The following is a 12,564-nucleotide window of genomic DNA, read 5'->3' as shown; positions in this document are numbered from 1 at the left end:
ATATAGATGTTGATTCCCATAGGGAATCTGAAATATTTGTCCTGAATGAGCAAATTTATAATACCAATATAAATGGTCCGTTATTGGACATTATAAATTTTCCAGCTAGCTCATTCTTGGTTGCCAGCGTTTCGCCCTCGTGTGCTAGGGTGGGCTCATCAGTTGGTACCTAGCACACCTACCAATACGCTGGCTAGTGCATACCGTGGAGGCCACTGCGTAGGCTAACTGGAGCCACCGGCAGTGCCAATGCACTAAGAGACTTTGTCTCATCACTAAAAATTAATGCCTGCTTGGCCATCAGATGATATAGATGTTGATTCCCATAGGCCTCCACGGTATGCACTAGCCAGCGTATTGGTAGGTGTGCTAGGTACCAACTGATGAGCCCACCCTAGCACACGAGGGCGAAACGCTGGCAACCAAGAATGAGCTAGCTGGAAAATTTATAATGTCCAATAACGGACCATTTATATTGGTATTATAAATTTGCTCATTCAGGACAAATATTTCAGATTCCCTATGGGAATCAACATCTATATCATCTGATGGCCAAGCAGGCATTAATTTTTAGTGATGAGACAAAGTCTCTTAGTGCATTGGCACTGCCGGTGGCTCCAGTTAGCCTACGCAGTGGCCTCCACGGTATGCACTAGCCAGCGTATTGGTAGGTGTGCTAGGTACCAACTGATGAGCCCACCCTAGCACACGAGGGCGAAACGCTGGCAACCAAGAATGAGCTAGCTGGAAAATTTATAATGTCCAATAACGGACCATTTATATTGGTATTATAAACTGATAGTTATCACAGAAGTTAATATCGAGAAGTTGCATCAGCCTTCTCAACAAAAGGTTTTCACCTACTTGCAGTAATCCCTCCAAGTACAGACCAATCGCCAGCATGCCAACTCTGTTCCAGATATTTACATCCATACAGGCCACCAACATCTACAATCACTGCCTAAATGCTGAAAGCCTGACAGAAGAATAAAACGGCTGCTACAAGAACTCCAAAGGTTGCAAAGACCAACTTATAATGGACATTGTGGTAATTGTCCAATCCAATCACGAGAAGAAAAATCTCTACGACCTACATTGACTATCAGAAGGCCTTTGATTCAGTGTCATACGAATACCTCGTACAAGTCCTCCGATTGTCCAAAATACACCCAGCAGTTCATTACCTGCAGTCAGCAATGTTGAAATGAGCAACAAGACTAACTTGGACAGCACTTCCAGATGAGAGAAATTAATATCAGGAGGGGAATTTTTCAAGGTGACTCCCTAGTCTCTTGTGGTTTTGCCTCGCTCTTAACCCACATAGCACAGGCTATGACTACAACATAAAAACATCTGAAATCAACCACAAATTAAGTCACCCTTTCTCCATGGATGAACGTAAGCTATAACCCGTCAGCAATGAACAACTGACGCAGCTTATGGCCTAACAAAGAGATTTTCTGATACAATTGGAGTTTGGAATGGAGAAATGTAGAGTAGTTTGTCTTAAACAAGGAAAATGTGCGACTACCAATGGATTTCAAATCTCTGAAAAGGAAGTAATGGAAGATTGAGCCAGGAGAATGATACAAGTACACTGTTTCTTCAGTTTAAAAGGATCAGTCACTCAACCATCAAAGAAAGGCTAAGGACTGCTTTCCTTGAGAGAGCCACAGCTGTTTCAAAATAATTACTAAATGCATGAAATAAAGTAAAGGAAATTAACTCTTCTGAAATCGCTGTTCTCATTTACTCATTAGGTACCACCATGATGGTAAAAAGTGTGAGGACTTCCTGAGTTCAAGCGCACCCTCCAGGCAGTGCTCTAACGGGCAAGCTACACAGTACTGATCAGCTGATCTTAGCAATGATGCCAAAGGAAATGTATTAACCCGTAACTGATAAGCATACACAATGACTTTTAAAAAAACAATGAGAGATTACAATTAAAATACCACGGCAGGGTACAACGGGGAAAAAAATCATACATGGAAATAACAGCAACGGCCCTCATCATATGTTGCGGAAAGCACAGGTTACTGGAGTGTACATATATAGATAAATAGAACACAACTCCCAGCATATTAAAACAAACACCCATGAACTATGTAAATGTAATACTCTATTAACCAACTCAATTTATTGCTTAATAGACTTTCGAAAGGATGCATGAAGATTTGCGGATGTTTGAGACTGTAAATCTCGCCGGATTTCCTTCTTTCTGAAGAAAAATCGGCACTTCAGATAATGATAAACAAGTCTGAGATTATATCAGCAACATGTGCTAGTATGGGTTCAGCAGTTACGAATACATTCTACAAGCATAAGGCTATTCACCGCTACACATGGGAGACTAGGGGTACCAGATCCATAATAGACTATATCTTAACCGACTTTGAGTTCAGGATATCTGTTAGGAATGTATGAGTTTTCCGGGGATTTTTCGATGATACAGACCACTATCTGATTTGTAGTGAACTAAGTATCTCTAGGCCTAGGGTAGAGAAAGTGAAATCTGTCTGCAAACGAATCAGGGTAGAAAATCTCCAGGACGATGAAATCAGACAGAAGTACATGGATATGATTAGTGAGAAGTTTTCAACAGTAGACAGTAAGCAGGTTCAGGATATAGAAAGAGAATGGGTGGCATACAGGCAGGGATGAAATATTATCATTTAGACTTTCACGGCCTGTGTAACTATACATGAGTTATATTTTTGGGCTTATGCCGTGTAAATAATTGTAAACACACTCAACGTTTCAAAAGGAACCTTGCCTTTCTTCATCAGGAGACAAAAGAGAAAAGAAACGACGTATTGATGGTTGCTAGGAGAAAGCAACAAGGAAGCTTCAAATGCTGCCCAAAGATGTAAAGGGGACACCATTTTAGCCCAATGCTAGAGACAATGAATATTAACAGCAAAGCATTACTCTCTAATGGTTCTGATTATAGGTAGCCACGATTCAACTGAGGTAGTAACCTGTATCGCGGTTGAAATTATCTGGGTGTTTACGTATTTCAACCACCTCCCTGATAATTCTTGGGCGATATTGCTTTATACGGGCAAGAACATCCACTTTTTGGAACAAGACATCATGACCAGGTATTAAGGCATGATCAGAAACAGCTGATTTATCAGGTTGGTTGAGTCTGATACATCTGGTATGTTCTTTGATGCGAGTACACACCGTTCTCGAAGTCTGCCCAATATAAACCTTGCCACAAGTACAGGGAACTCTGTAGATACCAGGTTGTTGTAATTTAGGCAAACTATCCTTAGTTGGTCTCCGGAGTTGCCTAATCTTAATTGATGTTCCAAAAACAGTTCGTACATGGTACCTACGTAAGATTTTAACAATACGATCCGTCGTGTTATGTATGCAAGGTAGGTAAGCAGTTCCTTTTACATCTTTTTTCTTAACAGACGTCCGATTATGTGCCGATTTCAGAACCCTTGAGATCAAAGCTCTGCTGTAACCGTTGCTCTCGAAGGTAGTTCTCAAGGTGTTAATTTCCTCTTGTAGATCTGACGCTTCACAAATCCTCCTGGCTCTGGTAGTCAGAGTTGTAAGGATACCATGTTTCTGGGCAGGGTGATGGTGAGACTCTGCGTGGAGATATCTATTGGTGTGTGTAGGCTTACGATACAGGCTGTGTCCTAAAGATCCATCCTTGTTCTTGGTGACGAGAACATCTAAAAATGGTATCTTGCCAAGGTACCTTGGAAATGGAATCTGACGGCAAGATACCATTTTTAGATGTTCTCGTCATTGGAAATGGAATCTGATGGCACTTATAGATATCTCCACGCAGATTCTCACCATCACCCTGCCCAGAAACATGGTATCCTTACAACTCTGACTACCAGGGCCAGGAGGATTTGTGAAGCGTCAGATCTACAAGAGGAAATTAACACCTTGAGAACCACCTTTGAGAGCAACGGTTACAGCAGAGCTTTGATCTCAAGGGTTCTGAAATCGGCACATAATCGGATGTCTGTTAAGAAAAAAGATGTAAAAGGAACTGCTTACCTACCTTACATACATAACACGACAGATCGTATTGCTAAAATCTTACGTAGGTACCATGTACGAGCTGTTTTTGGAACATCAATTAAGATTAGGCAACTCCGGAGACCAACTAAGGATAGTTTGCCTAAATTACAACAACCTGGTATCTACAGAGTTCCCTGTACTTGTGGCAAGGTTTATATTGGGCAAACTTCGAGAACGGTGTGTACTCGCATCAAAGAACATACCAGATGTATCAGACTCAACCAACCTGATAAATCAGCTGTTGCTGATCATGTCTTAACACCTGGTCATGATGTCTTGTTCCAAGAAGTGGATGTTCTTGCCCGTATAAAGCAATATCGCCCAAGAATTATCAGGGAGGCGGTTGAAATATGTAAACACCCAGATAATTTCAACCGCGATACAGGTTACAACCTCAGTTGAATCATGGCTACCTATAATCAGAACGATTAGAGAGTAATGCTTTGCTGTTACTATTCACTGTCTCTAGCATTGGGCTAAAATGGCGTCCCCTTTACATCTTTGGGCAGCATTTGAAGCTTCCTTGTTGCTTTCTCCTAGCAACCATCAATACGTCATTTCTTTTCTCTTTTGTCTCCTGATGAAGAAAGGCAAGGTTCCTTTTGAAACATCGAGTGTGTTTACAATTATTTACACGGCATAAGCCCAAAAATATAACTCATGAATAGGGATGAAATAGTTTCATAGAGTAGTAAGATTAGCATGGAGTGTTGGTAAGGTACCTTCAGATTGGACAAAAGCAGTAATTTTACCTATCTACAAGCAAGGGAACAGGAAGGATTGCAATAACTATCGAGGTATCTCATTGATTAGTGTACCAGGCAAAGTATTCACTGGCATCTTGGGAGGGAGGGTGCGATCAGTCATTGAGAGGAAGTTGGATGAAAACCAGTGTGGTTTCAGACAGGCTGTTAGGATCAAATTTTCAGTATGCGCCAGGTAATTGAAAAATGCTGCAAGAGGAATAGGCAGTTGTGTTTATGTTTCGTAGATCTAGAGAAAGCATATGAGAGGGTACCGAAGGAAAAGATGTTCGCCATACTGGGGGACTATGGAATTAAAGGTAGATTATTAAAATCAATTAAAGGCATTTATGTTGACAATTGGGCTTCAGTGAGAATTGATGGTAGAATGAGTTCTTGGTTCCGGATACTTACAGGAGTTAGACAAGGATGTAATCTTTCACCTTTGCTGTTCGTAGTTTACATGGATCAGCTGCTGAAAGGTATAAAATGGCAGGGAGGGATTCAGTTAGATGGAAATGGAGTAAGCAGTCTGGCCTATGCTGACGACTTGGTCTTAATGGCAGATTGTGCTGAAAGCCTGCAGCCTAATATCTTGTAATTTGAAAATAGGTGCAATGAGTATGGTATGAGAATTAGCCTTTCAAGGACTAAATTGATTTTACATGTAACTAATCTCATATCTGTTCCGTATTAAAGATAACAATAAGTAAAATTCTTTCAAGAATAAAATTTACTGTGTCCACCTATTCAATACAATTATATTCTGTAGTGATTAAATCCTACATGAATTACATATCCTAATTAGGAACATGTTTTGCCCTAATTTTGGGCATCTTCAGCCTAATAATAATCTTAAGGTCAAGTCTTTAAACCAATTAAACATTAGAACTTAAAACTAAATACAGTGGTCATATGCTTAAATTTTTTTTTTACAAAAAGTTGTGCTTAGGTGATATTTACATAGATTTACAATGTGTACATTAATTATAACCCAGAATTTGTGACAATGAAGCAATTAAAATTATCACACAATGACTAGAAAATGTCAAATTCGTTAATTGGAACTTCTCCAACTGTATGGATGAATTATTATGTTGACAGTTTATACAACTGTGTTCATTCAAAGGTGGTGATGGTCACCTATTAAGTATACAGCTAAAAAAACCGAAACCATGGTATAATGTCGATCTTGTTGGGATATCCAAGCCCAGCACGAGGGGAAGGTTTCAGATCCTTAGTAATGTAACTTCATTTTCTAAAATGCAAATTTCAAACTCTAAATGTAAATTTCAAACAAGCTGTTAACCGAAATCAGGGAATAGAGTGAGGTACCCTCTTGGGTTCCCTCTCAACTTGATTTTGAGGTGACTATGATTTTGTAACTTTTTCTACCTTGTAATTTCTGTAACTTAAATATTTTTCTCCAACTAGTCACCTCCGTAGTTTAGGCTTAGCCTCTGTAACGTCGAGCCATAAGCCCAAGTAGGGTTTTAATGCAATAAAGGTAAATTTCTAGGAGTGCAAGAGTTTGCCTCCTTACCATTTTGGTTCTTGGGCCAGTTATTTAACCTTTTGTGTTTTCCAAAGGCCCTGTAGAATGGGTACTTGTTACCCCTGCTTAACTCCATTTATTTCATGTTAAAGGTATCAGACTGTTGAGCGTATAAGACAGTGAACACTGGTTAATTTTGTTAAATGTAGGTTGTGCCTTTGATAGGCCTGGTAGATGTGAATTTTTGAAAATAGATTCTTAAGTGTAAAATTGTAGAGCAAAGACGCTTTTCCCATTAAAATAAATGTATTAATGTAAAGGTTGAGCGTTGCTTTGGAAGGCTGGAATAGTATAATATTTGGAGAGTATTCTCCTGGGTAAATTTTGTGGAGCAAAGGTGCTCTTGTTTGGATACTCTGTCTCCTAGTGGTGTAAAAGAAATTGGGAGATAGTCTCCTTGACTAGTGACTTAAAGGAGCAGTAGTGATCAGGTAGAATTTGTAATTGAGAACTTCAAGCTCAGCCTGTAAAATTGTTCTCTGATTATTTTAGACCTCCATAAAAGTGTTTTTCAAGCTTACAAGCTAACTTTGGTAAAACATTGTTAATTACTTGGCAAACTATTAAGATTTTGTTATTTTCTTAGCATTAAAAAAAAAAAAAAAAAAAAAAAAAAAAAAAAAAATTTAACATCTGAAAAGAAAAAGAAAAGAAAAAAGGGGGAAAGTTAAGAAAAGAAATAAAATTGCCAATTTTAAAGTTTTAAATCTTTCAATTTTCATATATCCACCCATTCATGCCAGCACCTTCTTTTACCTCTGCTCCCCATAATATCTTCATATTATTATTATTATTATTATTATTATTATTATTATTACCCACAATGATAATAACAACAATCTCTCACCTGTGTTGAAGTCTACAAACTTCTTCCTCAAGTTCAACCAGTGCTGCATCAGTAGGACCTTTTAGTACAGACTGCTTTGGTTTATCTCCTTCCTGAACAAACAAATCACTTGATGAATTGGAATGTGAGCTTGATTATTTTAAATAAGGTCAATATTTCCCATAAATAATTTCTGGAAGCAAGCAATAAAAATACTGGCTAATGATTGGTCCTGACCTTAAGTTAAGGAAAGATAATAATGAAATGGGTGCCTTTTCTTAAACCTTATCTGTAATCTCTGTTAAATGACAAAGCCATACTTGAAAACAGTGCTGATGATTAACAATTAAGTAATTAGCATAAATCATATTTCTTTGTCAGAAACGGTTTTCAGAAATTATGTTCCATCATAAGTAGCAAAATATGTTACAACATACCGACTCATAACAACATTACAATTATAAAATAAAGGGAAATATCTACCTATTCTTTACATATTGTTAAATGATGTACACTATAAATTAACATTAAAACATCATGGGACTAGTGAAGGTAATTGAGCCAGAAGTTGCTATTACATACCAGTTTGCCAAGCCCATTGAAATGCATACAGCAACCAACCCTATGAACAACATTTTCACACCTTCATACAAGGGACTGGCTGAATAAGGAATGACATTATTAGCATCGTTCACACCTCAGTCACTTTCGTATTGTCAAAGCCAAGGATAAGACAGACAGATCAATGAAAGTACCGTAACAAAATTGCTCTAGCTCATACCAGTGCGCTGTAAACAATAGGTGTCGCCAGCCAAGGCACGACAATATAGATTGTTTTTATTATTTAATTGTACTGTCAAACATACACTTTGCTCGGATGGATTCAAGACAATATAATGAATGCCTGCTTCACAGCATTTAACAGATCTGCATTTAGGGCTGTCATCCAGGTGTCAGATTCCCAATAAATTGCTTTGCTTTCCTAGTCTCTAAATGATTTCAACAAACATGGAAATTTATCAAAAGTCTTCCTTGGTAAACTATTCAAATCACTAATTCCTCTTCCTATGAAGAAATATTTGCCCTGTGTCCTCTTGAATTCCAACTTAACCCTATTATGATTTTTCCGAGTTTCAAAAACACCACTCAAGCTTATTCATTTACAAAGTTCATTCCATGTCATCTCTTCACTAACAGCTTGGAACATACGGCTTAGTCTAGCAGCTTGTCTCCTTACTTCCAAGTCTTTCCAGACCAAAATTTGCAACATAATCAAAACACTTGTCGGAAATCACACTGATTACATAATGGGAAAATTGTTAGAAGAAGAAGAAGAAGAAGAAGAAGAAGGAAAAAAATCACAAATCTACAACAAATAATACTCACCAGACTATGTAAGTCAGGAAACTGCAGGTTTATGTATGTTTTCAACAAGTCGTTATATACATCAAACTGCTCCTTGTATCCATTAAGAGACACCTGGGCAACCAGCTGCACCTCTGAAGTCTACATAACATGAAACATGAATGAATTCTTTCCAGTACTCTACCGCCTTGAGAGAAATTATCTTAAAAGCTAGAATTTTGCAACTATTACCAACACACATATATATACATATACAGTATACATGATAAGCAAATTTATGTACAAGATGAACAAGTTTTCTATTAATCACATTTTTGGCACATACAGAAGGATGGAGGACCTGAGAGGATAGTCTGCAGCTTTTCTCTAATGCTATGAAACTGAAGACTGAAAATGAGGAAGCTTTATCTATACTAATAAATGGAAATCATGTGTAGCGAACCATAAAGCACATAAAAATGAAAATATGCATGAATTAAGGAGTCACTTTCAGACATTTTAAAAACTTAAAACTTGGTACCAGAGAAGCCGATGTCCTCAGGATCCTTAGATAAAATGAAAAATTCTCAAAATTCCAAAGGGGTTCAGGCTGGCGGGGGTGGGGTGAGGGTGAGGATGTATAAAAATGCACTTGTAAGCAATTTTTGGCCAGTTGGATATTTTTTTCGAAAGCAATAGCTATAGCTCTGTACGCTTAAAAGGTATTTTAATGTCCAAATTAATTTTCAAAATCAAACTAACAAAGTGTTGAGTGTTAATTTCGAGATACTAATTGCAATTGGCTTTGCGTTGCACCGACACAGATAGGTCTTATGGTGACGATGGGATAGAAAATGCCTAGGAGTGGGAAGGAAGTGGCCATGGCCTTAATTAAGGTACAGCCCCAGCATTTGCCTTGTGTGAAAATGGGAAACCAAGGAAAACCATCTTCAGGGCTGCCGACAGTGGGGTTCGAACTCACTATCTCCCGGATGCAAGCTCACAGGTGCACGCCTCTAACCGCATGGCCAACTCGTCTGGTAAGGATACTAACCCTCCATCAGGCGTGCCGTGTTTTGTTACACGGATAGGCACGTGGGCTACTCTTCTAGCCCACAATATATTTCAAAGGTATTTAATTATCCTTCAAGCTTAAAATTTAGAAACTTATTTTATATCAATCTTTGGACTATTTTGAGCATTGTTATTACAAAGTTTAAAACAATTCACCCATTGAAAATTCTTCAAAGTAAATAAATCAAAAGTGGTGCATTTTCATTTTTGATGCGATTGAAATTTAATCCAAGTTTAAGGCTCCGGACTTCATCATTATGAATGCATACTTTCATCAAACTCATATTTTCTAGATACCTTTATTAAAATTAATACTGATGAAAATTTATTGTTTTACAAACTCCCCAACAGCACACAGATAACAATAATATGGGAAACGGTCTTCAGGTTCTTAGAAGAACTATGAAGCTGGATAAAAAATAAACAGGAATTTGAATGTACCACTGCTGTTAGTAATAATTCTGAGGCAGGGCTTTGCCAGGATGTTGGTGGGGATGTCAGGAGAAGGGATTTTGCGCGCGAACGACGGGGAGCTGAGCTGCTTCAGTACGCCACGAGTGAGCAAGAGGTTGTGCAATGCATCATTATGAAATTTCTAACAAAAGAGGGCACCAAATGTTCTGAAATTTTGGGACAGCTCCGCGCACAGTTTGGGGAAGAAACACGTGCAGACTCAAGTGTATGAGTGGGCTAAAAAATTTGTGGCAGGAAGAGAAGCTTTGGAAAATTAACCTCATGAAAGGAGACCGTGGACAAGCATCACTGCAGACAACACTGTTGCCATTCGTGACATTTGTGAAGATTGGTGAATGAAATTTTTCCAAATTGTTTTAGCCATAGGAATAAGTTAGCGAAGTCTTCAAACCATTATCTGAGATGAACTATTTCAGAAAATTGTCTTCCAGGTGGGTTCCTCTTCTCCTCAAACAGGAACAAAAAACTTACGCCAGGAAGTATGTCGCTGTGTCGCTACCAGGAGGAAGGAGAGGACTTTTTGCGTTGTACTGTGATTTGTGATTAAACTTGGGTGCATCATTACACCCCAGAATCAAAGCAAGCAAGCATGGAGTGGTGGCAAAGAGACGAAGCAGGTCCGGTCAAGGCCAAAACACGCCTATCTGCTGGTGGATTTTCTTCAAGATTAAAGGACAATTAATGCAGCCCATTACTGTTGCCTTTTGGATGAAGCAAAAGCTGCGTATAGCAACAAGCGACACCAGCAACCAATCCAAAACTTGATTCATTTCCATGACAATGCAAGGCCACATAGTGCTGCTTTAACGCAGGAAAAATTGGAAGAAATTCACTCGACACCTCTGGAATATGCTCCGGACAGCCCACTGCTATTTGTTTGGACCACTGAAAGTAGACCTAGGAGGACAGCAGTTCAATGATGATGTAAGTGTAGAAGAGGTTGTGCGCAACTAGGCTCTGCACATATCCCTCTTCTTTCTATCAAGACGGCATCAAAAACTTACCAATCTGATGGAGGACACTAATGTAGAAAAATATTCTCTATACGTGTATTTTTTTTGGATGATGCATTAAATTAAAAAAAAAAAATTCCGTTTATGTTTGATCCAACATCGTATGTACATATACATTTGGATAACAACTCCTGAGGGGTTGGAGTTGGGGTTTAACCCCTAAACCCATTATCACTGATTTAAGTACTTCCAAAATTAGATAAAAGGATGAATTTTGTATTGTTTATTTTTGTCAGACATAAGTAGCTTACATATAACTAAGAACAACAGTAGGTGTTTACACGTTTCTGGATGAAAGAAAGAACCTATCTGTCAAATGACTGAATGGTTGAAGACAATGATGCTATTAACTTTCCTTCTGAGCTCCTTAGTTCTTTGGCCCCTTCTGGGATGCCTCTAAAAATTTACACTAAAGGTTAGTTCTATCACGTGCCTCAGAGTTCTGTGTAACAGAACAAGGTGGCAGGTTAGCAAGCTAATGGACAGGTTAATTGAGGCAACAATAATAACAGGCACCAGTAAGGGTGAAGGCATTTACATCATTGCAGCCACTGGTACCTTCAGAAATTTAGAAGAACTCAGTTCCCGGTGAAGCTATGTTTTGGGATGACAATCAACAAATTGCAGGGCCAGACAATCAAAAATACAGGAATAGATTTGACTTCGCCCTGCTTTTCCCAGGGTCAGTTGTATGTAGAATGCTCATGCATAAGTTCTGTGCGTGAACTACATCTACTCGTGTGGTGTGTGGGGGGGGGGGGGGGGGAAGTAGGCTGCTACAAATACAGTACACAGCATAAGATCATTAATCTGGATTCACTCAGGGTTGGTCTGGATGAATACAGGACAGGATTATTTAAAATAACCTAAGTGAATTGAATAAGGTACATTGAAAATATGCCAATAATTAATGATGCACTTCCATGCAACCTAGATACTTAAAACATGGTACCATAGAACCCGATAGCTACAAAATTGCTAGAAAAAACATCAATATTCAAAACTCTCCAGAAGGGTCAAAGTAGGGATATAGTCTTTGAAACTGAAACCCAGAAGCAAAACTGCATAGATACACTAGTGTAAGTATTTTTATATCCAATGGGAAACTTATGTACCAGCCCTCTGGTAGCCCATTTCGGTACTTCCTAGAGGGGCCTAGAGAGTCACACGACTGAGGAGCTCCAAACCAGCCTTTCCATGTATTGTACTCTTTGGCTGGTTTCCCCATGAGCATCTGGAAGATGAAACGAGAATGTTACGTCTCTAGCCGCATCGCGAACATTCCGGTACCCATCACCTGAGCTTTAAAAAGAAGGATAGCTGCAAACAGTCTGGCAGTGTTAGAGTCAGTGTTGGATTTTGTGGTGGAGTCAGCGCTGGAGTCAGTGCGGGACTCTGTGGTGGAGCCCACTTCAGTATGGATCATGAAATTTCTAAATATCAATGGTATCTCTATACTGTTGGCTTAGTTGTGTTCTG

General features: G+C 38.8%; 1 protein-coding gene across 3 annotated transcripts in view; it reads right to left on the bottom strand.

The window, feature by feature from the left end:
* LOC136877253 (uncharacterized) overlaps positions 1 to 12,564 on the bottom strand; it is a 285,454-nt gene that overhangs the window by 63,228 nt on the left and 209,662 nt on the right. For all 3 annotated transcript variants that reach the window (XM_067151121.2, XM_068228579.1, XM_067151120.2), the window contains exons 5-6: positions 8,567 to 8,686; positions 7,202 to 7,293 (exon numbers count right to left, since the gene is read on the bottom strand). In XM_067151121.2, the coding sequence (XP_067007222.2) occupies positions 7,202 to 7,293; positions 8,567 to 8,686 (212 nt within the window). The remainder of the gene's footprint in view (positions 1 to 7,201; positions 7,294 to 8,566; positions 8,687 to 12,564) is intronic.

The sequence above is a fragment of the Anabrus simplex genome, chromosome 7 (assembly GCF_040414725.1).
Source record: "Anabrus simplex isolate iqAnaSimp1 chromosome 7, ASM4041472v1, whole genome shotgun sequence".
NCBI classification, from domain to species: domain Eukaryota; kingdom Metazoa; phylum Arthropoda; class Insecta; order Orthoptera; family Tettigoniidae; genus Anabrus; species Anabrus simplex.
Note: the sequence above shows the minus strand (reverse complement) of the source record. Positions and strands in the feature narration are given on the sequence as shown.